This window comes from Liolophura sinensis, chromosome 1 (genome assembly GCF_032854445.1).
Source record: "Liolophura sinensis isolate JHLJ2023 chromosome 1, CUHK_Ljap_v2, whole genome shotgun sequence".
NCBI classification, from domain to species: Eukaryota; Metazoa; Mollusca; class Polyplacophora; order Chitonida; family Chitonidae; genus Liolophura; species Liolophura sinensis.
This window is the reverse complement of record NC_088295.1, coordinates 51,881,969-51,908,919: the sequence shown is the minus strand read 5'-3', so window position 1 is coordinate 51,908,919 and position 26,951 is coordinate 51,881,969. Positions and strand designations below refer to the sequence as shown.

Sequence of the window (26,951 nt, the reverse complement as noted above, 5' to 3'; positions counted from 1 at the left end):
GGTGGAGTACAAGTTCAACATAAAAGAAACTGCAGGCTAGTCAAAACTTGGTTTATGGTTTAGTTCTCCCGATCATTATAGATTTGCGCAAAAGTAAAACATATTAACTGTACTTCCAGGAAAGCCTTTTAAATTCCATGGCAACTTTCGACGGCCGAAGATTGAGCCTCACTCCAGAGCCTCCTTGTACTCACCGTCCACTTCGAGTCTGTTGAGGATATCAGCTGCAACAACGTCAACCTCCAGCTCACAGGTGCTGACCCTGGGGACCGTCATCACCCAGCATCATATCCCTGTTACAGAACATTCATAGCTATCATTGATATCACAGCTTCTCACTCAAACTCATCACCAACCAAGTAAATCCTTCAACTTCCTTGCCCATAAAATGGCAAAACAATTTGATGTCAGTTAAACATCAAATCAGTAAATTAAAAGAGACCCCAGTTTGCATGTAAGATCATACTTCAACATGCATTTTATTCAGTGGAATTACAACAAAGTCTCTTGTATACATTCTACACAAAATGTAGCTGATCGATTAGATGTGAGACTACATCACATTAGCTCTATATAAAAGTATTCAAGAAAGTGTGTAAGCAAGACATGAATTAAACATCTGGCTGTTAATGGCAGCCACTTATCATTAATTTAATTAATTTATTTATCATTAATTTAACCACATTAGTGTAAGTCAACCATCAGTCTTCCAAAATTGGTCTGAAATTCCATACATGAGTGAGATTTCATAAACAGTTTTCAGACAATGAAGACAGTTGACAACATATAAATTCTGTAAACTGATAAGCTGATATAAGTGAACCCAACTTCCTCCAAAATCATTAAAGACAAAGAAAAAACTACAATGAAGTAAATATCAGATGGAAACACCATTAAACACTGACCAGTATTTGATTTCAAAAGATGATTATATGGTAGTCTGTAATAACCCAGAGGGCATCAAATTGTTTGATTTCAAGGTTCATTCGGTGCATGCATTCATAGATCTAAATGTTTATGAATGTTGAATGATGAAATTAAGCAGTATACGTGTGTTCAATGGCAAAAACTCCCAATGTGGGCAGAAAAGGGCCACTGTAGAATCCAATGCTTCAAATGCATTTTACTAGGTTGCGAAAATGAAAAAAAAAAATAAAAACATAAATCGTACCTGGGCACACTGTCCTTATCCCAAGTTTTCAACCAGTGATGGTTAGGGTTTGTATTATCTAAGTTGTCATTAGCAGGAGAGGTAGATGACACAGAGGAGGACTTCCTTAGTCTACTGGACTGGACATCGCCATTGTCTGTAATAAAGAAAAATCAAACCACAGGGTGTTGGTGCCCTTGGAATAATTCCAAGTTGTAGCATGAAATAATAAAATAATACATACATGGAATAATACAAATAATACCAGAAGAGCACTCAGTTTCAGATCTTCTCAGCAATCTTCAGTATTAGGCCTCAGTGTAAAGTGTTTCAGAACACTGAACTGTTTGAAACAGCCAATTAATTAACAATAGTATACATGTATATGCAACATCAGCCAACAAGGAACTGTACATGTACAGTAAAGTTTTAATACAGGCCCTATTTATTACACAGGATATGGATTTTTCAGGTTTTGGAACTGTAGAGAGTCACTGTGCCTTGTAATTTTTTGGGAACATGATAGAGGTTTTCCAAAATTTAAGATTCACGTAGAAATAAGGTCTGTTACAGCTTAGCTACACAGTACATGTAACATCTCTTATACCTGCAAATTTTTCACCATCTTCACTCCATTGTCTGAATTTCACAGCTGCCACATGTATCATGTTCATTCCGTAAAGATTATAGTCAATGAAGAGCTGCAAAGTACACAAAATACCAGTTTGTTCATATTACTAAAATATCTATTTTTTAGAGTACACGAATAAAGAAAGGTATTTAGAACAAAGCTGATTTACATGGAGAGATGTATAATGAGGTAAACATTCTTTCAATTCTGTGTCATGCTTTACTAAAGATGGATTAACTGAACAAACTACCGCTCGGAAAGACACAATTAAATCAACCCGAGACAAAAATGACAAAAGCCTCCTCTACATCATGTCGTACACTACATGTTACTGGGTCAACCCACTGTGCTGGAAAGATAAGTACCTGTAATGGGTAGGGTATGTGAGACTCATGAGGCTGGAAAACATTATTCATAACAGCGCCACTCTGCAATAAATCAGCCACCCTGAAATGAATAAAGAACAACAAATGGTCAGATGAGTTCTTGGGGTTTTTCTGAAATAATCCGTGGGAGGCATTATGCTTATTTGTTCTTTCCACATTACTGTTGTCATATCACACCACTGTCTCCATGTAGCCAACCTGTTCCACTACCTATATATTAAATGAGTTACCTTAATGCACTGTCTTCCCAAAGACACGACCAGGCATAATGTATCTGCCAGTCAGTGTATATAGTACCAATATATATACTTGGCCCACACCCTTTGCACTTAGCCCCCAACCAAGTAAGTAATGTTTCGATGTGACTTCACCAAATAAGAGATAAAAGATAAAAAACCACTCCACTTGACACCAGACCGTAGGTGTCAGCAACACCAGGTGTCATGCATTTTACAATGTCACAGGTTGTAATTTTGCGCCAACTACAAAGAGGGGTGATTAAAAGTTGTAGCAATGAAAAACATTATTTCAAACAAATTTATGCATTGCAATAAGCATATAAGGTATTACCCTTCTATGGGAAATGGGTTCTTTGTGTCTTTTCTTCCTTGAAGATTTGAAAATGATATAGAAGACTACATGCAGGATGTCGATGTAGTGTAAGTCTTAAAAGATCCGACTGTCAAGACAGATTTAAGACGTGCTTTGAGGCTGACGTAACGGAAAACGTTACTGCAGAGGATACACTCTGGACCATTTTAATCTTACCAACACTCTTGAGAGACCACCACCTTGGCTACTAGCTTGGGGTATTGCTATCACCTCAGACCCATTGACAGCACACATGTACTGAATCTAACTAAACACCGGCAAAACCATGCAGGTGCTTTCTCACCCTTGCAATGTTCACATGTATCTCTGAATACCCAACTTCAAGCCAATCTCTTCCATTATTCCCACAAACTGAGCAGTCACTAAAAACCCCAAAATTCCAACTGTTGTTTTTTGCTTCTAATATGGAAGGACAGAGTTTGAACCTTATGCACAGATGTATATGCATGTCCACTGTCCAAACTATTTATACCCCTGTAACAGTAAACTGACATTGTCTTACCTCCTGATCAGGTTGGGGTTGTATAGGTAAATTTTCAGGAACTGCTGTTCCTTCTCATGGAAACCATACATGGGGCTGAAAATGCAACACAGGAACAGCTCTTAATCTTAATGCACTGCTATCAAGGACAATAAAATTTCCTAAACCAGTAGATAAACACGTATGTGTATACTGTATACGTGTATACTGTTCCAGCCATGGATAACACATCTGGCCATGGATAACAAAGATCAGCTGAATATTCTCATTCTCTTCAAAGTTTCTTCAGGCTGCAAAAGTACACATTTTTCGAGAAACATCAAACAAAGTAAATTTAAACAACAAATATAGCCACATGTTATCTAAAACTACTTTCCAAATAAGTTGTAACATGTTCAGCAATATCATATGACATCTTCATGTACAGATGAAAATATACAACTTCTATTTATTTTTTTATTTGATTGGTGTTTTGTGCTGTACTCAAGAATATTTCACTAATACAAGCATCCAGCATTATGGTGGGAGGAAACTGGGCAGAGCCCGGGTGAAACCCAAGACCATCCACATGCTGCTGGCAGACCTTCCCATGTACGTCCGGAGTGGAAGCCAGCCTAAGTTGGGCTTAATCTCACAGTGACCACATTGGTGAGAGGCTCCTGGGTCATTGTACCTCCCTGATACGCTAACCACCTCAGCCCTACAAATCTTTTTATTTTAAATGCATAACCACAACAAACTCTGAAAGTTATTTAGAAATTATGTACAATTACTATCTGATGAATAATTGACATCTAAGCATTCAGACTTGCTGTGGCTTATTAATATTTATGTCAGGGACTCATAGAAGTTAAAATTTTACAAACCAAAACTGAAAAGTTGATTTTTTTTTTTACCAAATTGAGTTAAAAAAAATTTACAGACCAATTTCGAGTTCGTATTCAGTTAAAATATATTTTACAAACCAAACTAAATTTTATGTAGTATTGTGCCACAATCTATATATTTCTGATAACATCCATTTGACAGCTTGCAATGTAGTAGGCCTACATGTAAAGTCAATTAATAAAGCAACTTATTTCAAAACAATAACATGTCTTTGTTATTCTCTGATTAATGCCTACTAATTGCACAGATCCAGACAAATTCCTTGGCCCAAACAATAACCTTACACAAAATACCAGTCTTGTCTGCACACATGTTACTGTTTGGTAACATTGGTAATTAAGTTCCTAAAATGCATTAGGCATTATAACTTTTTCAAATGTTGGAACCATTTTAACACCACAATATAAATACATGACGTTACAAGTCTCATATTTACTGAAAGGCAATGATATAAGCTATTCTTGGTAAATACAGAAAATGTGATTTGATTTGATTTTTCGCCCAAAATTTTTATTATAGCCTGTTTAAAAGCTTTTAAAATTTTTAGTGATGATTTATTTTCTTAATTTGGAGGTTTTCTTCTCATCTTAAAATATTGTTTATTTAATACCACAGTTTTCTTTTATATATACTTTTTCTGTTTTAGTTTCCATGAGAAAATGGCACTTTGTTTAGTTTAACCTTCTCAGTTCTGTGTTTATTTTTTGTACAATTTCAGAGGCAGTCACATAACATTAGGCCTCCTTCAAATTGGCTTTGTGTATTTGACAGACAAACAGCGGGTAGTAGAAATGCGCAAGATCTTAGCTTCAATAGATTTCCTGCCTTACTTTTTCGTCATACTATTAGAATAATGAATGGAAGTCAAGACACCATCTCTGATCAATACATTAATGACCTAGTTTATTATTAAGAGACTCTGTAACATGTGTAGATGTGCAGTGACTAGGTAACAGAAATTGGACCATGTATATTGTAACAGTTAATCGCCTCAGAAAACTTTTTTATTTGTTCTAGAAAATTTAACTATGAATAAAGCTTTCTCACGTTTTTAAAACATTCTGTTAATGGCAACTAAATTGAGTAGAGTTATTTCAGCCGTTAAAAATTTTTGTCACGGTACTGAAAATATTCAGTTTCCAACACGTAAATTAAGTTTTAAACTCAATTTTATAAGCCAATATTTAGTTCAAAAAAATCAACGCATATGAATCCCTGTACATGTTACAAAATACCCAAATGCAGCTAATAAATAAATGACTATTGTTAAAAGCTTGAACTTAGATTTGATCTCCAGTAACTTACATTCCAGAGACTAAGGCAATTTTGTAGACATGCTGTGTGTTGGAGTGCTCGCTTCCCAGAGCTATGTTGACAGCTTTGTCTAAACTGCTGGCAAACTGGTGTATGTAGAGATCCCAAGGCTGAGTGCGGTTGAAAGGGATGTACAGATACGGAAACACCCCATGGATATGCATGCATGTTTTCTGACCTGCAAACACAAACTCCATGATAAAAACTACCTTGACATTTCAAGCAGTGTTCATATCTAAATGTGCTTACAACATATGAATTTTTCTATCCAAACTTATTTTTCTGTGATGTCTACTTTCCACCTTTGTACATGGATTTTACCATTTACTTGCTTTCATGCAACCAAGAGAAGTTGTCGTTTAGAAAGTTACAGGTAAAGAAGTCTATTTGTCTGTACTGAATGATTTCATTCATACGTTTTGAAGCTGTGAACATTACTGAGGTACAGTTATATTTTTATAATATATTAATATATGTGATAAAGCCTGTAGTGTACTCACCAGCAGGTGTGGCTCCAAACAACCTGAACACTGGTACCTTCTTTACCTGGCTGTTTCTGAAGTCTGAGTGACACACATCTAGGCTCCGTAACGGTGGAGCCATGTAATGGTCAGTGGTCACTATCCTCACTGACAACATGGTCAAGCAGTCAGGCAAGGCAAGGAAGAACTACTGGGGAAGGCTGCTCCATCCCTACAACATAAATTAAATCAGACCTCTTAGAATTACCAAGTTACTGGACACACATGTACATATATGTATGCAAAAAAAAATGGATATAGTATAACATCAATTACACTTTTACTCAGTGACAGGATACTAAAATATGTAGGGTCAGTAACTCTGTAAACTCTTATATTGGGCAAGCAATCAGACGTCCAACATGAGGGTCACTGACACCACAATTTTCCTTATCCTGTCATTTAGTAACTGTGCAACAAATTATCCGGCAAAACACTCATCAGTTCATCTCAGAAGACCCATGTATTGGCGAATCATTTCCTGGTCATGATTTCATAGACGTAAAAAGGATGATAACCCAGTCAACAGACTTATATGGCACAGGCTGCAGGATACTGAAATATACAGGTCGTCCGTGTAACCTTTGCTGTCCATTGAGTATTTTATCTGATGTGGGAATAACCATATTGTCAAGGATGCTATATAAAGCTATACTTTCTCAGATCAAATTAAATGTTGCAGTTAATGCAAGCAGACTTCAGGTGAGGAGTCAAGAGATTATGTCATTTACATTAACTCTACTGGGAGCCATATCTGTAAAACAACTTTTCTACAAGAATACTAGATCAAAAGGGCAGCCACAGCATTATAGAGTAAATTCAGAAAATGTTCTTGCTTTCTGGTGAGATTGTCACGGACCCATGATGGTATGGCTAGGCTCAGGTGGTAAGGCAATGAAAAGCTTGATGTATATGTGTATTGTTCTCCTCTGTGATATTTATTTATTTATTTGATTGGCGTTTATGCCGTATTCAAGAATATTTCACTTATACAACGGCAACCAGCACTGCAGTGGGAGGAAGCCAGGCAGAGCCCGGGGGAAACCCACGACCATCTACAGGTTGCTTGAAGACCTTCCCACGTATGGTCGGAGATGAAGCCAGAATGAGCTGGACTTGAACTCACAGCAACCGCATTGGTGAGAGACTCCTGGGCATGCTAACCACCTTGGGCAAGGAGGTCCCGTTATAATAACACGTTGCCCACTGCACACACTACGCACATCAATCAAATATTCAAAAAATCCTTCCCTCGGCTTAACTATAAACTCTGGTACATGTATCATAATATGTTTGCAGTATTTTTCACATATCTCAAATCAGGACTCCTTTCAGAGTTATGTCCCCCTGAAGTTCTTGAAGTGGCTATCACAGCTACATGTATAGGAAGTTTGACTCCGATTTTGAACAAGGCCAGTATTAATGTTTATTGGTCATTAGATCTTTGGGGTTGAGCTCTAAATTTTAACATTGTCGCTTATGGAAACTGATATTGGTTTTAAGGCCAAGTGATTACCTGAGATTCTGGTAGGCTGACAGCTGATATTGATCAACAATATCTGATTTCAAATTACCTTTTGGCCTAAAACAGTGGGGAGCCACTATAGACCATGATTACAACAGTTCCATAATTACATATGATAGGAATACTGGGCTTGTGAAAGGAGAAAGACTGTACTGTTTTCTCTTCAAGATAATAACGAGTCTCGAGCTCCCCCCGCCCAGAGCCCCACAATTATCAGCCAACCAGCCATGGTCTCCTCACTGAAGATGGCCGGCATTTATCATAAGCAGGTCTAAAAAAAATACTGCAAGTGCGATCACTGACAACGGCCTCTAATAAATTGCAGAGAGGGGTGATCTTTACACTACACTTTCACAAATGAAGTGGCCCCGTTGTGAAGAGAATGAATCGTGAATGTATTTGCAGAAATTCATACACGCTTGAGTGACAGACACATGCAGTCACTGTTAATGCTACAAGTTACCAACGGCTAGGCTTATCGCGTACCCTGTCGTTAGAGATACACTCCTGGGACAGATCCAGTAGTAACGCGTACTTACCATCAACACAACTGGGGCATCCACCTCAAAGCTCAATACAAAGATGCTACACAAGGCAAGCGCAGCTCAAGAGAAGCTGGCAAACATCCGATACATTAATCGTCTGTCTCTCCAACATGTAGTCACGCATGCAGTCACGCCCCCAGTGTACATTGAACGAACTAAAATCTCTCATCTCGTCTTAAATTTTCTAAATTTTGTTATGTTTAACTTCCAGTTTGGGAGAAGGACGAATGAGTAACACGAAAGTGTGACACGAAGAAAGTTTTACACGGTAATATGTCAAATTAAAGAAGAGTGCAATACAAAGCAGAACAAAAGGAATTTTATTACACAGTGGTTCTAGCAGAGTTATCCCCTCATTATCTGCGATCAGGTTACAAGAGTTATCTTCCCATAAAATTTGCCCAGGAATGTTTCTACATCCTCAGAGCTTTCGACCAGCTTAGCCCAAAGCAAAGCTGGACGTTTGTCTCGTAACGCCCAGCTGCGGCCATATAGACTTCCACGCGGACAATTTCACTAAGAAAACCAGCTCAAACCCTACCTTATCTTTGTTATATACCGATTCCCTAAAACGCCAGAAGTGTAATATGTCAAAGTCAGCATTGGTAAATCATCTTTCAACACTAACCCAGCCGTTTAAACTTTCGAATCGGACAACTCAAATCAACGTCTGCCAAGTTCGGAATTTTTTTTTTTTTTCAACTTTGAGCAAGGTGATGGGCCGCGAAAATTTTTTCCTACCCATCATTCTCTTTAAGAATTGCGTGCTCTGTAAACGGAATGCTATTACATAGCACATTTACTGCATACTTGGATAGAATTAGTTTACCGGTAACTCATTAATTATAATATGTCTTAAAATACCTAAAGATACCTGAAAATTGAATTCATGTATTTACAGCCTTATTAAGATAAGATACATAATACATACATACATGCATGTTTGAATGAGTGAGTGAGTGCTTGGGGTTTAACGTCGTACTCAACAATTTTTCAATCTTATGACGACGAAGGAATTATTAGGGTATATGTAATGTGCCTGCTTGTCGCAGGACGGACCTCCACCGCTCTTTATCTAGCGCTGCTTCACTGAGACAGCTTATCGAAGGCAAGTAATTCGCCCTGCCCGAGCCATTATACTGATACGGGTCAACCAGTCGTTGCACTATCCCCTTCATGCTGAACGCCAAGCGAGGAAGTTACAGTCTGTTTGCAGTGATTTTCCCATCTTGGTAGCGCTTTCACAGCTGAACACTTTACCCTGCTGCTGGTGATATTATTTTCGTTGGATTTTTCGCAGCTTCCCCTCCGAAACAAGACGAGCCTGGATGGTCTCAGATAGTAGGCCTACCTCTTTGTGCAGAAGGGGCACCAACACATAGAATTGAACATTGAGAGTATATTCCCGTATATAAGTGTATTCATTAATCTTTCTAATTGATAAAAAATACAATATTTGTTTTCTAGATATTAGCAGCGAGCGGTGGTTCCAGCATCAGGTTTTTTGTTGTGTTGTTGCACTGGTTCAAATGGACCAGTTGGACCACTGGACCACTTGTCTTTGGTGAGTTGGCCATTGGGTTTGTATTCGGTAGCGGTCCTAACTACCATACAGCACACGGTTGATCCGCAACAGGCCTGCATTGTAGCTTTCTGTCGCTGTCTAGACTGGGAGCTCAGGGTCTTGGTTGAGCCTAAACCAACAATATCTGAACACAAGATCATTTAGGCAGCTATCATGATCTGAAATACATAGAAACTGATTTCTGTCGAGCGCCACACGCTGCGTGATGCTCCTGGGCCGCATGTAAGGGCCTACCCCCAAAAGTGTCTACCTTAAACATTGGAGATAGCAGTTAGGATCAGTTCTGCACGATGATTATACAAGATCAAAAGGAGGCCATATTTGCCAGACATATTAACCGCTGCATAGGGACCCCAGACGCCCTAAAGTTTCCATAATATAGGCTATTATAGCTAAAACATTGGAGGTGCAAAATAAAACTAGGTTTACATGATTAACGCTCTTCACTTACGCGTGTATAAAGTGTACCTCCCACACCTTTAATCCACTGCTTTGACATCGCCAGACGCTAAGGGGAGGAGTTAGTTCCTATGGAAATAATCCTAATTCCTTCCTGCTACGTACTTCTCTTGATTGAGTTTTGGAGACTTTAAGAGGGGAAAGAAGTCTGTAACAGACAGAGATCGAAAGATGGGAAGGGTCGTGATCAAAATTTGTCCATGATCAGTTTCCAGGTTAAGACATTCTCCATGCTGATGTAAATGAGCATAATGTCCAAGCTGTTTATACCAGTAACGCCCCACCGCCTCCGTTAAGAAAGTGCACTTGGCCCAAAGATTGGACTTGTTCTAAGCTACCGAACGGCACATTACTTGTAGCGGAATGTTTTTAAAAAAACATCTAATCGCCATTGTATATGGCACATCTAAAGGCATTGCGCCAAGTTGTAACTTATGTCAGTCACTAAAGTCGTAGGGAAAAAATTCATACTCGGTAAAATTGTTGAAATGCGGTTTAAAAAGACCCTATCCGACGTATTTTTCGACCAGAAATCCAGTAGTGCAAACCGCAATACTTTCTGACCAGTAGTTTGAGCTGTAGCAAAGGTTAAATCTTGGAAGACGTCATAATGAATTGCTCAACAACGATGCCAAGTGCTCAGAAACGGGGGGAAATTTTAACAGTTTTTTTACAACACGTGCTGATTGCATGCGCTGATTCACATCGTTTGATACCTTATTTATGTACTTAAGTGTTAAATTAAAATTTTTAGAAAAGACGGTATCAGATGGCTTGTGGTGGCTATATGCAAATAATGTGGTTTGGTAGTACATGTACATCTAGGCACTTTGGTTGGTTGTCTTCGACTTAGAAGCAAGACAGTTGCTTGGTCATTCAAATACACTTGGCCCAAAGATTGCTGATGTTCTAGACAACCGAACGGCACATCACTTATAGCGGCATGTTTAACACAAAAACATCCAATCGCGATTGTATATGGTACGTCTAAAGGCATTGCACCACGTTGTAACTTATGTCAGTCACCAAAGTCATAGAGAAAAAGTCATACTCGGTAAAATTGTTGAAATGCGGTTTAAAAGGACCTTATCCGACGTATTTTTCGCCGAGAAATCCAATGGTGCAAACCACAATGCTTTCCGACCAGTAGTTTGAGCTGTAGCGAAGGTTAAATCTTGGAAGACGTCATATTGAAGTGCCCTACAACATTGCCCAGTCATTAGAAACGGAAGAAAATTTTAAAAGTTTTTGGAACACGTGCAGATTGCATGCGTTAATTCGCATCGTTTGATACCTTATTTATGTAGTTAAGAGTTAAATTAAAATTTTTAGAACAGACGGCATGAGATGGCTTGTGTTGGCTGTAGGCCAATGCTGGTAGTATATGTACATATAGGAATTTGGGTGGGTGGTCTTCGACTTAGAAGTAACACAGTTGCTTGGTCATTTAAATGCACTTGTCCCAAAGATGCGACATGTTCTAGGCTACCGAACGACACATTACTTGCAGTGCCATAAAGTAATTGCAATCATACATGGTACATCTAAAAGCATTGCACAACGTTGTACCTTATGGCAGTTACCAATGCTACCTGGTAAACTTGTTAAAATGGCTTGTCCGACCTACTTTTCGCCGAGAAATCCAATGGTGCAAACCGCAATGCATACCGATCAGTAATTTGAGCTATAGTGAAGGTTAAATACTGGAAGACACGCCATAACAGCATGCCTTACAACGGCCCTTACTCCTTGGAAACCAAAAAAATTTACAATTTTTTCAACACTTGTTGATTGCATGCCTTATGCTGTATCGTTTGGTACCATATTTCTGTAGGTCAACGTTAAATTTTATTTCTTTGGATCAGACGATATAAATGTACATAAAGACCATGGATATGTCTTCGACTTGGAGGTAAGACAACAGCCGGGGCAGTTAAAGGGGACTGGTTCAAAGATTTGATATGTTCTGGACTACCGATCGACACACTACTTACAGCCGAAAGTTTAGTATAGAAATAACCAGTCGCATTGTAGCTGATGTCAATCTGCAAATTGATGAGGCAAAAAATTCAAAAATGGTAAAAGGAGATGATCCGACGTACTTTGTCACGAAAAATCAAATGATGCAAACCGCATTGCTTTCCGGCAAATAATTTTAGCTGTAGCGGGGTTTAAAAAATAGTGGACGTCACAATGGCGTGCCTAACGACGGCCTTTACTCCTTGAAAACCAAAGAAATTTGCAATTTTTTCAACACCTGTTGATTGCTTTCTTTATTCCGCATTGTTTGGCACCTTATTTCTGTAGGTCAGCGTTAAATTGTATTTTTTAGATCAGACGGTATCAATTACCCTATGTTTCCTATATGAAAATGCTGTGGTATGGTAGTACATGTACATAAAGGCATTGGATTTGTCTTCGACTTTGAGGTAAGACAACTGCCGGAGCAGTTAAATGGGACTGGCCCAAAGATTTAACATGTTCTGGGCTACCGATCGGCACATTACGTATAGGCGAAAGTTTAATATAGAAATAACCAGTCGCGTTGGACACACTACATTGTAGCTGACGTCAATCTTCAAATTGATCAGGCAAATATTCAAAAGGGTAAAATTGTTTAAATTTGTTTTGAAAGGAGATGATCAGCTAAAAGTATTGGTCGGAGAGCAATGCGGTTTGCGCCATTCGATTTCTCGTTGCAAAATACCTCGGGTTAGCTTTTTGCAAGCTAATTTTTAATTTTACTTTTTTTTAATTTACAATTTTTTCACTTTCGAATTTTCCCCTGATCTCTTTGCTCATTGACATCAGCTACAATAATGTAGCTACAACTGGACATTTCTATATTAAACTTTCGGCTATAACTAATGTGCCGTCGGTAGGCTAGACGACGTCGCATCTTTGCCACAGTTAATTTATTTCAGTACAGTGGTAAACTGTCTGTGGAACTAATCTGTAAACACATGTTGGGCACTCTGCCCAGTGATACCTTGTCCGGTGATGTCACCATTACATTACATCATTGCTTTAACATGCAGGGACTAAGTTAATGCTTTCACAGGGAGTTTAGTATATGTGTTTGTTTGCATGAGAAACAAGGCCACTTCCAACATGCTTCACATATTTATTATATGTTGGTTTACTTGATCCAATCCAGATTTAGGAGAACAACTAATATGATAAATATGCTCACAGATAAAAGACAAACTTGCATGTAGTATCTGGTAGTATCTGAATAACCACAAATGTACTTTATTTTCTCTTGATCTTTTCAGGTTAAGAAGCTCACATCTGCAATTTCATCCTGAGAAGAACAGCTAAAGATGACTTTGCCAACTCTTCCTTTCAAGCCTTGTTCAAAGAGTTGAAGAGATATTCTCCCTGTCTACTCCAGCTGCTCTGTTCTGTCATGGACTTCAATGTGCACTGTCCTACTGAGTCAGAAAGTGGCCCCAATGCTGAAGACCCGAAACAAAGAGATGTCCGCTGTGGCTTACCTCACATCATTTGTTCTCAAACAAGAGGGTTGTAAACAGCAGGTGATGATGCCATATTGTACAACAAGCCTGCAAATAGGTGCGTGACATTTTTTAAAACACCTCTTTGGTGAAAGTGGTATGACCCAAGAGACCTTTGTACAGAAATACGTAACACAGATATCATGGTCATACCATTTTATCACTTTGTCAGGCAACTATATGCATTTATTTGATTTACTTATTTCATTGGTGTTCTACGCCAAACTCAAAAATATTTCACATTATACGACGGCGGCCAGCATTATGGTGGGAGGAAACCAGGCACAGCCCAGGGAAACCCATGACAATCCGCAAGTTGCTGGAAGACCTTACCACACCTATTTGCAGGCTTGCACTATATGTAACAATGTAAGTAAGGTTAAATTCAGCTTGTTTTATTGGTTGATTGATCAATTGTCTCTTCATGCCTACTTCATGTTTTATTTGATTACAAGTACCATGTATTACGAAAATAGTGTTAATGTTAAATGTTTAGAGTAGCAGGTACATGTTCAGGCCATACAACTTACTGCTTCTCACTCAGTGCCCTTTATCTTGCAACATTTTCATATTCAGGATTTTGAGAGAGTAGCGAGAATGGGCTACTGTGTGACACCACAATCAGCTGCTAAAAAATGAAGATTCTTCAATGGAGATTATGATGACATTCTGAACGCCTGGAAAGCAAACACCAAGGTGGTTAAGGTGATTACCATTCTGAGGGGAGTGCTGTTCTTCCCAGGTCAGTTCCCCAGCACGATCATTGATGCAAATTTGGTGGAGATTACACTCAATGAGGAACACTCATCTGACATCCACACATTTCCGGAGCTCATAGCCACTGGATTCCCACTTGATCTCTAACGTGCTCTGAGATTTCATTATATGACAGCCGAATCATTTAGGAAACGTAAATGTGAAACTTTATTTAATGCACTTCACCCAGTTATCAACTGGATAATCACTTGTCATATTGTCGTACTGATTGTCTTGATTATGTTGTATTACCCATGGGGCAGTATTGGCAAAGTGGTGTTGTCATAGAAGTTCTTTCATTATACTTTGTCAGGCTTGTAAACATATTATTTTTGAAACTCGGAATCCAAGTCCATCAAAATCATATGGTACCACACGTCATGCTATCGATTGGAATTCATTTCCATTGTCCTTGGCTATCCAACCTTGCAATCTTTCCATTTGTCTGTCTATTTGTAAAGTTATATTTATGCATACATTTAATGCAAAATCTATTAATAGCCAAGGGATCTTTAGTACAGTACACAGCATTTTCTTTTCATATTCTATGTTTCATTATTTCTTATGGGACTCTTATGATCTGCCTGTAAACAACACAAATTGTCAGAGGAAGTCACAGATATTGTATGAGTAACACAGACTTCACAGATAAGAGGAAATATATTCATGCATGCTTATCTTGATTTTTATTTCTGTTAGACAGAACACACCCAGAGGTACCTAAACAGAAAGTTGTCGAAGGCAACAACATCCAATTCCACGCAGGTATCTCTTGCCGGAGATAACTGAGACAAGCGTATTTTTCCTACTTTAGTTTGGATTCTCGGGGACAAGACCTTCATCTCTTCATGCTTGTCGTGGTTGTCGACAGAGTCCCAGTACCAGCTAACCTGGATGGCAAATCCGCACAAAACAATGTTTCCGACCTGGGCAATGAGGACTTTTTGCCCACCAGAAGTGAACACATTCTGCTGCGGGGCGAACTATCTTTCATTGTTGGCCAAGCTGCAGTAAATCAGATTCCAGCCCTTGGAAAACTGTTTGGAAAGTTGATGCCAAAGACGTATCATATGGAAGAGGTTTCAAGAACGTCTGAACTGGTATATTAAATATATTTGTTTTATAGGCAAAGTGTTTCTGTAATCAGGCCTGACTTCATGAAACAGGTTTATAAATTTCAGGTTTTACTCAGTCATTTTACATTATATGTGTAATTTTACCTGATTATGGCTCCATTTTCAAACAGGACTCTCTTAATATGAGTGTATTGGAATTACAAACCCCAAAATTTTGATTATATGTCTATAAAGTGTAATTCATCATGTTAAATTCATATTCATGTCCAATTTTTGACTATTCAAACTGTGTTATGAATCTATGCAAGGTTTTATATTTTTTATTTAACAGTGTTGAACATTGTTGTACATGTTTGAGTATTGGATAGAGGGTCTGGGATGTTTTTACATATACAGAGTTGTCTTCCTTTGTTAAAACTATGTCTTGATATGCAATCTGTTTCCAGTAAGTCTTGGGCCTGTTTGACATTAACGAGTCAAAGACAAAGGATATGGTCCATATGCCGAAGCTTATATCTGAAAACTTTATACCAACCTTTGTGAGAACAGCAGGCTTGGTTGAGGTGGCATCACCAATCTTCTTTAGCATGTTTTATACATTTAGCTATACGCACCCAGCCTTACATGTATAAACAGAGTTAGGTTTCTTCCTAATACCTCTTCCACTAATCTGACAAGACTAAACAATCTGAACCTAAATAGAGTTAGATTAATTTGTACATGTAGCTGTTCAATTGGCATGGTTTTGTTTAAAAAAGTAACATAAAATTTTTTGACTAAGGAATCCAGCTTCTTCCTACCATAATGATGGCTGCTTTTGTTAAAGTTAAATTTACTAAACACCAATCAAAATAAATAAATAAATAAATAATTTAATGATCAAGTGAAACTTTATTCACTAATATTGAACTTTAAGTTGTTTAAAATCTCTCTGCCTGTATCTTGAAGGTGGAGACCAGCTTTTTGATGAAAGAGCACAGGGAACTAAAAGGACTATGGGTGAGGCCACAACAAGTGTCAAGAGACTAGAGAGTCATTCTTAAGACGGAAGATTTCCACAGGGGAATGAACTTGTTTGAGGTGTGCAGCTGTATATTGTCTGTAACTATGCAAACAAGTGCAACCATTTGTTGTTGAAACCATATGATTTGGAAATACAGGACTTTGAACAATATTTCTGCTATACTTATTAGCGCACAATTTATGCTTAGGTGGAATTGGATTTGTCAGAATTTGCAATCTTAACCTGTTCATGGAATTTGGAAGGCGGCTACAAGGTTCATGCCTTTGTAAGATCCCGTCCAGCTTCATGACATTCTGAAGTCATAAATATGGTAGTGGCCGATTCATTGTTGATAAACTTTTATTTTCAACAGGCGATGCATAAGCTCACATACAGCAAATCCAGTTCTGCAGAAGTGGGGACAATCAAACTGGACAGAAATCTGTACTACTTTATAAACGATGCTCAGATTTGTGTCTTTCTCATGGGACAGCCGAGCATGGGGCACATTGATGACAGCATTGACCTTCCAGACGAGTGGAATGAATGGGATGAAGACGCGAAACTTCTGTGATATCAGGAGGAATGTGCAAAGGTTGTTGACAAATACTTCTTTTGTGCCAAAGGCGATATCACTGACAAAGTCAGAAGTGTCTTAAGAAACCATGAAGCTCTTGAGAATGAGTGGTTAACTCAAATGACACGGGATTTTTAACCTACAATCCAGCGAAAGCGAGGGATTTTAGTTTGGATATGTCTGTCAGTTTGTCCACCCGTCACACTGGTTTCTGTTCAGTAGCTAGTTCACATTATGGAAACTCAGATTAAGTTTCAAAACTAGCTGCATAAGTGGTTAAGTTGCACATTTTATGGTTTCTGGAATTGTAATTAGTGATAAGTTTCCGTGCAATAACAGCTCCATATATTGCCTGATTTAGATAACTTTTGTGTACAGATTCATTTCGTGGGTCCTAAGGTCAGATGTGAATGCTTTGTTGATCCATGCATGTTCTGAATGTCTGAAGTATTGGTTGGCTTGTTTTTTTTTACCGATGGAGAAAAAATTGTAACCCCTTGAATGCAGCATTGATAGAAATCAAGTTGTCTCAAAGGCAAAAAATGGTTCCCAGAGTCTCAAAGTGTCTTGTTTCCCATGTAACAGTACACTATGTTGCCATAAATTGTCAAGTATATTTATTTATTTATTTGATTGTTGTTTTACGCCGTACTCAAGAATGTTTGACTTATACGACGGTAGCCAGCATTATGGTTTGGAGGAAACCGGGCAGTGACCCCACGACCCATCCGCAGGTTGCTGACAGACTTTCCCACTTACGGGCGGAGAGGAAGCCGGCATGGGTTGGACTAGAACTCACAGTGAGAGGCTCCTGGGACATTACGTTGCGCTAGCGCGCTAACCAACTGAGCAACGGAGGCCACCTTGTCACGTATAAGTAACTCAAATAACATTATTTTTTTCAGGTACTTGTGTCATCATTGCACAAACCCCTATGCACATCTGAACAGTCTCATGAGGAGAAGACCCATAAAAAAAAGATTGAAGAAACCCCAGTCAACAAAGCCAGTCGATGTTGAGAAGGATGGAGTGCTGGACTTTTAACTGCGTTTATTTAAACTAACTCTTCTCCACCGTAATCTTGAAACTGCAACAGATTCTGGTGATGGTCCAAGATCCATCAGATCTTCAAAGTACGAACCGCTTTTGTATACCCGTACACACAAGATCAAGTATTTGAACGCTTGCATTCAGTTGCAAACTCTGATACAAGCAAAGCTGTCTGAGCAACAGGCATTCGGATTAACATGGAACAGGACCGTAAACACATGTGGTGGGGCCCTGGGCAACGAGGACATCGATGGATGGGTAGAAATTGTGAACAGAGGGGTGAAAAGAATGTGCACAGGGAACCAACCTAAAGAGTCCTGTCCACGGCATGTCGCAGCCTTCAAGGTCGCAGCCTTCAAACATGTTGACGCGCCACAAGTTTGATACGTTTGATATTTAAAACGCTAAAATTTAACACTAAAATTAAAATGGATAATCATGGTCCACTGGACACCAGGTGACCACAGTTTTACATGCCTTCCATTTTTAAGACTCATAAGTCAGTGCCAAGATATCTAGTACTAATACTGTGTGGACAAAATGTCATAAATGCAACTGTATCCTGTTTTAGGCTTCCCAACTATTATGCCCAATTAATAGCTCTAAAACCTTATAAGATCACTGGTTGTTGGAAGGTGTTGTTGATCCACAATTGCGGACAACAGTTAACATGTGGCATGTTAACAGCGAATTTTAAGCAGCCCTTGAAGTAAATTAAAGTAATTTTGGATTAAGGCTATTATTATTTTAAGGCAGGCGCGTATTACGTTACAGTGATTTTGCCCGCCTATATATATATATATATATATATATATATATATATATATTCTATATAAATAGATATGATTTCATGTCTGGGCTGCAACTCCAACTGTTTTCCATCTAGATTTTTAGTTTTTGGCGGGTAGACAGGTACACAGATGACGATGTGTCGTGACACACATTTTGTAAATTTCCGCAGGCTACAACCCTGATTGTTTTCCATATTCAACTTTAAGTCTTGGTGCATAGGTAAATACTGTCATTTTTCTATTTTCACTTTTGCCATGGTAACCAGGTTGCCTTCATCCCTGTATATACTATATGATTTCGTGTCCGGGCTACAACCCCAACTGTTTTCTATCATGTACATTTTAAATTTTCGGTGGATACGTACAGCCACTTAGAAGATGATGTGTCGCATCCCACATTAATAAATTTCTGTGGTTGCCATGGTAACCGGAGATGCCACTGTGTATTTTGTTCAATGACTCCGTCTGACTACTTTGTCCATTATTTGTTTACTGTGCCATGATTCGTGAATCGATCTTGATATCCCATGACATTTGTTTTTTCAAAATGTGATATATTTTATACATTTTTGAAGTGATTTGTGCCATGTTCACTCTATTTTTGTTGTATATGTATAAAATACACATATACAACAACGGGTGCCTGTACTAGTGGTAATGGGCAGGTCAATTTGTCATCCGTCCTTAAATTGTATGCATGGTATACAATTTGCATTTTATGACTTGATCTCACTAAAAGTCTTTTTTCTGGTGTTTCTTTCTAAAGGACCTTTATCAAGTTTCTTCATTTGTGTTATTTATTTGTCAGGGTTAGAAATAAGGGGTGCATAAATTTTGGTTGTGCATGTATAAAATTTTGGATAGTGTAAATTTCCCACTATCTCGTCATAATCCTGTACCATAAATATGATGTATCCAAAAATCAGAGCATTGATCTATATAGATTTCTTATTTTTATTATAGATTTGCCCAAAATGTGAGTTAGTGCATGCAGATATTTTAAGTGCATATCGATGATTTAGTTATGTGCACCTTAACTTCATTTTCCCTTAAATTCAACCCCTGTTTGTGAAAGAAGTGTTCTTTATTTATCCTATAATTCCATCTATGTGAAAGTTAAGTCTCATTGCCCTTCAGGAAGACCAGACTGGCCTAAGAAATCAAGTTTAAAAAAAAATCCAGCATGATTCCTACATGTGCAGGAGTCCTGGCAGATGTATTATGTCTGGCATCAGCCTGGTTAACTTTTGGTAGCAACTGCATTCGTAATTACGGCAATAAGTATACATGTATATCAATGTGTGACATGAACAATAAACCTGCCAGTTACAGCTGGTTACCGTAATGTGATGTTTAAGTCTCCATCAAACTCCATCTTGAAACTGACAACATTACATGAAGGACGGGCATTTATTTCTCTTTGGGCTTATATATTAAAGTGATGTTTTATCAAACATTAGCGGCATATCCCCACCTAAATATGAAAGACAGATTTCCCTTGAAAGTATAGGATATTTCTACATATCCAGCTGAATTTATTCAGACTGGCCCTATTTGAGCTGTCAGAAGATTCCCCGCGCCGTGATACTATTGCCATTCTTATTCTTAAAATAAGAGACCTATCCACTGCCTCTCTTGTCTCGCTACCGTGGGATCACGTAAAAAAGCACGTGATCTCGAATGGACACTATTGGTATCTTCTTGATGAAGAGTGCATATCTCGAATGTGTGACGTCATACATGAAAGCCACTGCGACAGAATGAATCCCAGTGGGCGGGGCGCATAAACAGGTTGTTGTTGTTGTAGACGAAAATTCATTATCTGTTTTTCGGTGCCCGCCTACTTCACACCACGTGCTAAGGGTCATCATCACCTCGTGACGCCTACCTTTTTCCAAGCTACACCACAGTTGTGACTGTCAATAAATACAGCCCATTCTTGGCTCCTGATCATTTCAGAGTTCGCTCTCGGTGATAGACGTTTGTTCAACTTACGGTACCAGTGTATAATTTTGTAAAAATGATGTGCGGAGGTGCAACTGAAATGAAGGTGGCGACAGACGACATCAAGGAATTAGTCGAAAAGGTGAGTGCTGGGAAGACCTGGTGATGACAACCAGGTAATTACATGTTGAAAGCGTCAATGCAAAGTCCATGACGCACAGATTATCTGCATGTGTAGATCCTGTACATAGATTGATACGTGTCTAAATTGTATGACCGGTATCAATCGTGATGCTGGAAAAAAGGTGTATTTATTTATTTATTTATTTATTTGAATGGTGTTTTACACAGTACTTCACTTATACGTCGGTAGCATTATGATGCGAGAAAACCGAGCAGAGCCTGGGGAAAAACGTGACCATGCACAGGTTACTGGTTGACCTCCCCGCAAACAGAAAAGAGTGAGTGAGTGCTTGGGGTTTAATGTCGTACTCAACAATTTTTCAGTCATATGACGATGAAGGAATCCTTAAGGTGTATGTAATGTACCTCCTAGTTGCAGGACGAATTTCTATCGCTCTTGTATCTAGTGCTGCTTCACTGAGACACCTTACCAAAGGCAAGTAAGATGCCCCGCCCGAGCCATTACACTGATACGGGTCAATCAGTCAATGCACTATCCCCTTCATGCTGAACGCCAAGCGGGGAAGTTACAACTTCCTCTTTTAAAGTCTTAGGTGTGACTCAGGTCCAGAACTTCTACAAGTTCCTCTTAGGTGTGACTCGACCCAGGATTGACCCTGGATCTCCGCTCAAGAAGTGGACCAAACAGAAAAGAAATGAAGTCCTTGTGTGTAGTGTATCCAGGAAAATGACTTGCTGGCTAAAGCTAGTGAAGTGTATGATGAACGAAAACTTGGGTGACTTAAATAACATCATACTTGTATTTAAACCATTAATGCGATTCGTCTCTTTTGAGACTTTTCAAAATGGTACAGTTGATATAGTCACAAAGAACATATGATATATATTGACATGTTTACAGTTATGTAGTGTAGCAAGTCTTAGTTGTTGCCTGGTAAATGTAAACATAGAAATAAGCTTACAGGGACTTAGTTCTGTATGCAGTTAGAACTTAATTACACAAGATGAGCAATGTAGTAATACCCTCGCAATGAAACCTAGCTCCTAAGTTCAGGCGTGAATTTTATGAATTGTAACTTTATGGAATGTTAAAGTTTACCTCATTTTTTGACTTGTTTTTTTCTGGTATACTCATTATCTGTAGAAAGCTTACCACAGCCTATTAGAATCAAGACTATGACCATGATGACACTGGCCAATGCATGTGCCTTCTTAGGCTGTGACGGAATGTTTAAGCCATCGACATAAGCAGTGAATGTTGTCAGCTGGGTATTTGCTAAGCCAATCAGAGGATTGCAGTGACCACCCATAGTACACGGATAGTCATTGGTGGGTATAGATTTGCACATCACTAGCGAGTTGGTGCTTGAGCTTCGCGTCTGAAAGGTTTTTACTACCATAACTCAACATTAGCTCAGCCATTCACAGCGTTGCAATTGCCACCTATATTCACAGAGTGCCAAATGCAGTTTGATTTATTTATTTATTTGATTGGTGTTTTACGCCGTAATCAAGAATATTTCACTTATACGACGGCGGCCAGCATTATGGTGGGTGGAAAACGGGCACGGCCTGGGGGAAACCCACGACCATCCGCAGGCTGCTGGCAGACCTTCCCATGTACAACCGGAGAGGAAGCCAGCATGAGCTGGACTTCAACTCACAGCGACCGCATCAAATGCAGTTTGAATTGCCCTCAGTGACATCTCTTACCAGCGCAACGTTTTACAACTCAATATTTATATGACAGTATTATAATTTTGGCTTTTCTTCTTGATTTAATGGCAAGATCCTAGCCCTGTCTAATTAGAGCCTAACATCTATGTATGACAATGTGATTCTACTTTAGATGTCAATATTTGAACGTATAGTCTCACAAACATTCTTTAGTATGTTGTAAAATACCAATCAAATAAATAAATAAATAAATGTTTAATTCTGAACAAATGAATGTCAACATTTTTACCATTTACTGGTCAGGAGCTGATAGTATTTAAACAATTCTGTTGCGTTCTATTAGTCAGCCGACGTTAGCCCATCATTTGGACGGTGTACTTGATTACAGTTAAATACAACATTGGTTGACATAAGTCTGATTGCATCCCAACACATTGAACTGGATATAAATAGTAAGGCCAGCATTATTATGTGATTGGGCCGCTCTCTTATGCTAAGTGAGAATTGAGGGCCTTGGTGTTAATGCACAAGTACATTTGTTCGCTGTAGTCTACTGGCATTGAGATATTGTATCACCCTATTACATTAAATGAAATCAATAGGAACACCTTTGTACTTTTGGGCATTGCTGAACTAGGGCCTGCTTATGCCCTTACTTCCTGCTACTACTAATCCTTCTCTACCAGTATTATATATTACCAGGTAGCTTAAATAATTATTTGGAAACATACTTTTGTTAGGAAATATGTAAGGGGGATTGGTTGAGTTCCTCGAGTCTTTCAGTTGCTTGTTTTGACGTCACTAAATCCTTTTTCATGGCTCCCTCTACCCAAACAACCTGCGCTACTGTTATGTTAGTGAATTATTGTGGAGTAAGCTACAGTCAAATCAATAAAAACATCAATAAACAAACTGATGAGTAGTCACATATGCAGTCACATGTCCTTCTCATTTCATGTACCTGTAACATTTACCAATTTAAGCTGTATTTCCTAAATGATTTTGTATTGTTACATTTAGTTAATGCATTGTATTTAAATTGTATATGTAACTCTCACTGTGTACATTTGAATTAAATACGCAGATAATTGAATTACGTAACTTTTTGGAACCATGCTGGCATAATCTACGTTAAACTTCAATTTTTCAGGTTCGACCACAGGCAGTGAGGAAGTCTGAAGGAAGAAACTTCAGTGAATTTACAGCAACACATTACAAGTCCCAGGTTGTTGCAGGAACCAATTTTTTCATAAAGGTGAATATCTTCACTGATTTTCTAGTTACATGTAGTCTGTGTGATGTAACCTACATGTAGTCCGTGTGATGTAGCCAACATGTAGCCTGTGTGATGTAGCCAGCATGTAGTTTGTGTGATGTAGCCAACAAGTAGCCTGTGTGATGCAGCCTGCATGTAGTCTGTGTGATGCAGCCAACATGTAGCCTGTGTGATGTAGCCGGCATGTAGTTTGTGTGATGTAGCCAACAAGTAGTCTGTGTGATGCAGCCTGCATGTAGTCTGTGTGATGTAGCCTACGTGTAGTCTGTGTGATGTAGCCTGCGTGATGCAGCCTGCGTGTAGTCTGCGTGATGTAGTCTGCGTGTAGTCTGTGTGATGCAGCCTACGTGTAGTCTGTGTGATGTAGCCTACATGTAGTCTGTGTGATGCAGCCTACGTGTAGTCTGTGTGATGTAGCCTACATGTAAATGTCCTCCATGGTCAGCACAGCATTTTATGGCTTAGACATTTTATAACGGTTATGGTCCTAGCATTTACACTATTAAGCGCACTTTATTGTAATCCTGAACATACAATGCTTTTTAAGTGGATCACATGAAGAAATACATTGCAGATTAGTTTTTATAAATGGTCCATGGAGATTTATCTTTAGTTTTGTGTAAGATACTCATCTCATGGTATTTTGAAGCAATTTTGAATATCTGCTAGAAAGTTAAAAAGATAATATACAGATAATATACAATATACAGTGTTGGGGCAAGAGAAGATGTATTAAAGATTTTTGGTAGCTGCAGTAGGGGTACGCTGTGGGCAAGTCTGTCATGAAGTGGTATGAATTAGGTCTACACACTATTGTAAGATATGAAAGATGTCAGTTAGGTGGGTTCCACCCTATTTTAGGTTTTACCCTATTCCACAGGGCAATAGCAGGGGAAAGACATGGGTGAAATGAGCAAAAAAAATCCAGTAACTGTTTTTTTTTCTGTTTAAATTCTTTACATAGTTTCAAATTGTAATTTATTTAAGATATCTCATGTGGTATCCATGACAGATTTTGATAAAGACAACTCCAAGAAACTTAATTTACTCTATATTTTTTACCTTGGGGATATCTGAAAAGAGTAGTTTTTTTGTACAGTTTAATGCTCATAAATTGTTTTGATTATATGAAATAAAAACTTGATGACATGTAGCCTGTTTTGAACTTACTAGTGCTTGGTGATGGGTTGCAGTGTTGCTCTTTGCCTTCCTCTACACTTGGGCTTATCAGACTGTTTATTAATATGATTGTTGTTAAACGCCATACTCAAGAATTTTTCATCAGTGCGATGGCAAGCAGTTTTATGAGTGGAGGAAACCAGAGTGTTCACCCACCTGTGGCAAGTTACTGAGGAATTTCTTATGTTTGACATTGAGATAACAAGCACACCATATTGGTGGTAGACAAGTGGTCTTCAATGATTGTTAGATGGTGAGAGTATTGGCAATCCAGATTGTTCACACACCCAGGGATAAATATAGCTCGTCTTAATTTGACTTTTCTGTTGCAGGTATCCTTGGGAGGTGACAATTACGCCCACCTGCGGGTGTTCCGCCCACTACCGGGGGCCGGGGAAGAGGAGCTTGTGGCCATCCAGTTTGACAAGAAACCTGAGGATCCAATAGAGTATTTCTGAATAAGGGTTTGTTCAATCCAACCTAAATGCTGAAGGCTGAAACATCTGTATGAAAACTGCCACATATTTACACATCTTGCACTTTTGTGTATGTACCATTTGAACACCAGATCTAAATCTGTAGGACTACTGTACAGTTTTTGAAGACTTTCTTCATTCAGTTAAAGAACATCTGAATAGGCAGTACTTATGGGACATGGCATGCAATTGTTATCCTATTGAATTCTCTGAACATCATTAGCAGAATGTGATTTCTAGTTGTAATATTGTGATCAGTGTTACCTTATTCATGTTAATGCTCAAAAATACCATTTTTCTCCGGAACTTTCACGTCTTGGACAAAATTAAATTTGGAATAAGCTATTTAGTTCATCATATGCATTGTACATTTAGCACTTTTTTGTGTGATACGAAATGTACTATATGTTGTCGTGAATAAATGTCAAAATTCTGTATTTTCATATGAACGTGTATTGCCTGTTGTTGGCAGGGAAGATTTGTAAGGTTTTGATATATCATCATATCATCATAAATATCATCTTCAAAGTGAACATAAAATTTGCCACTATATATACATAGAAAAAATGATATAGGACAAAAAATTCGGTGAAGTTTTGAAAGATGAGAAGATGTAGTGCAGCATTGAGTATATGGCACTGATCAACAATTCACTCCTGAGTATCCATGTTGTAGAAGCCCTTATGAAGTCGGCCGGTCACTAGCTGAAAGTGTCACATGACAATTGACTGTCACGTCAAATAAAACCTATTAGCTGTCGATTGACAGTGTGGTTTCGTATAGTGGATAGACAGATATTGGTGCAATAGATTGGACTTTGCGGTTAGTTTATGTGTTAAACTGATGCATTTTGAGCCACACGTTTATGAGCAGGGCACTGAGAACGGCTGCCTGTGTCACAATGCAAACATGTTGGGCAGGATACTGCAGTAACTTGTCAGGGTGAGCTGGCAAGAATGTCACCTTGGGAGAGTTTTTGCTTGAAGAAAAATATTGTGACTTGGCATTTTTCTTCAGCAAAGTCAGATTTATTACAAAATTACATCTTCCCAAAATCTGAAAGGGGATTTGTTAGCAATCAGAAGGTTCTGTTCGGTAAATTCCCTAAAGTTGGTACAGCCAGTAGATGCTTGTATCCATGAAAATTGTCCTGACCGAGCCCCGAACTAAAACATCAGCAGTTTGAACACAGAACAGAGCTTATACTCTTTGGTTGGGTGTCGGGTGTTTCTGTTTGTATTTTCTCATTGCCACATTGTTTAATACCAATAGTACGGAAGAGCCCCTAGGTATTGTGAGGTCACTGTAGATATATGTATCTATAACAAGGCTAAATGGTATCACCAAATGAGTGGCTAGTTACTGTCTATTGTTTGCTATTTATATT

The 26,951-nt window shown here is 38.6% G+C and overlaps 3 protein-coding genes across 3 annotated transcripts in view; 1 reads left to right on the top strand and 2 right to left on the bottom strand.

Annotated features, from left to right (window-relative positions):
- Positions 1-296, bottom strand: part of LOC135462216 (uncharacterized) — a 52,829-nt gene extending 52,533 nt beyond the window's left edge. Inside the window, exon 1 of the mRNA XM_064739629.1 lies at positions 195-296. Within this exon, the coding sequence (XP_064595699.1) occupies positions 195-276 (82 nt within the window). The 5' untranslated portion in view covers positions 277-296. The remainder of the gene's footprint in view (positions 1-194) is intronic.
- Positions 297-701: 405 nt separating this feature from the next.
- Positions 702-8,169, bottom strand: LOC135461987 (DNA polymerase zeta catalytic subunit-like). Its single transcript, XM_064739311.1, has 8 exons — positions 8,048-8,169; positions 5,963-6,155; positions 5,454-5,640; positions 3,282-3,356; positions 2,147-2,228; positions 1,758-1,851; positions 1,172-1,307; positions 702-720 (listed from the first exon to the last, which is right to left on the bottom strand). Exons 2-8 carry the CDS (start codon positions 6,099-6,101, stop codon positions 702-704), a joined length of 732 nt encoding a protein of 243 aa, XP_064595381.1. The 5' UTR covers positions 6,102-6,155; positions 8,048-8,169.
- A 12,442-nt stretch (positions 8,170-20,611) lies between these two features.
- LOC135482339 (cystatin-B-like) lies at positions 20,612-26,007 on the top strand. The gene is made up of 3 exons (XM_064762271.1): positions 20,612-20,954; positions 23,784-23,888; positions 25,421-26,007. The coding sequence occupies exons 1-3, from the start codon at positions 20,889-20,891 to the stop codon at positions 25,544-25,546; spliced, it is 297 nt and encodes a 98-aa protein (XP_064618341.1). The 5' UTR covers positions 20,612-20,888; the 3' UTR covers positions 25,547-26,007.
- Positions 26,008-26,951: the final 944 nt, after the last annotated feature.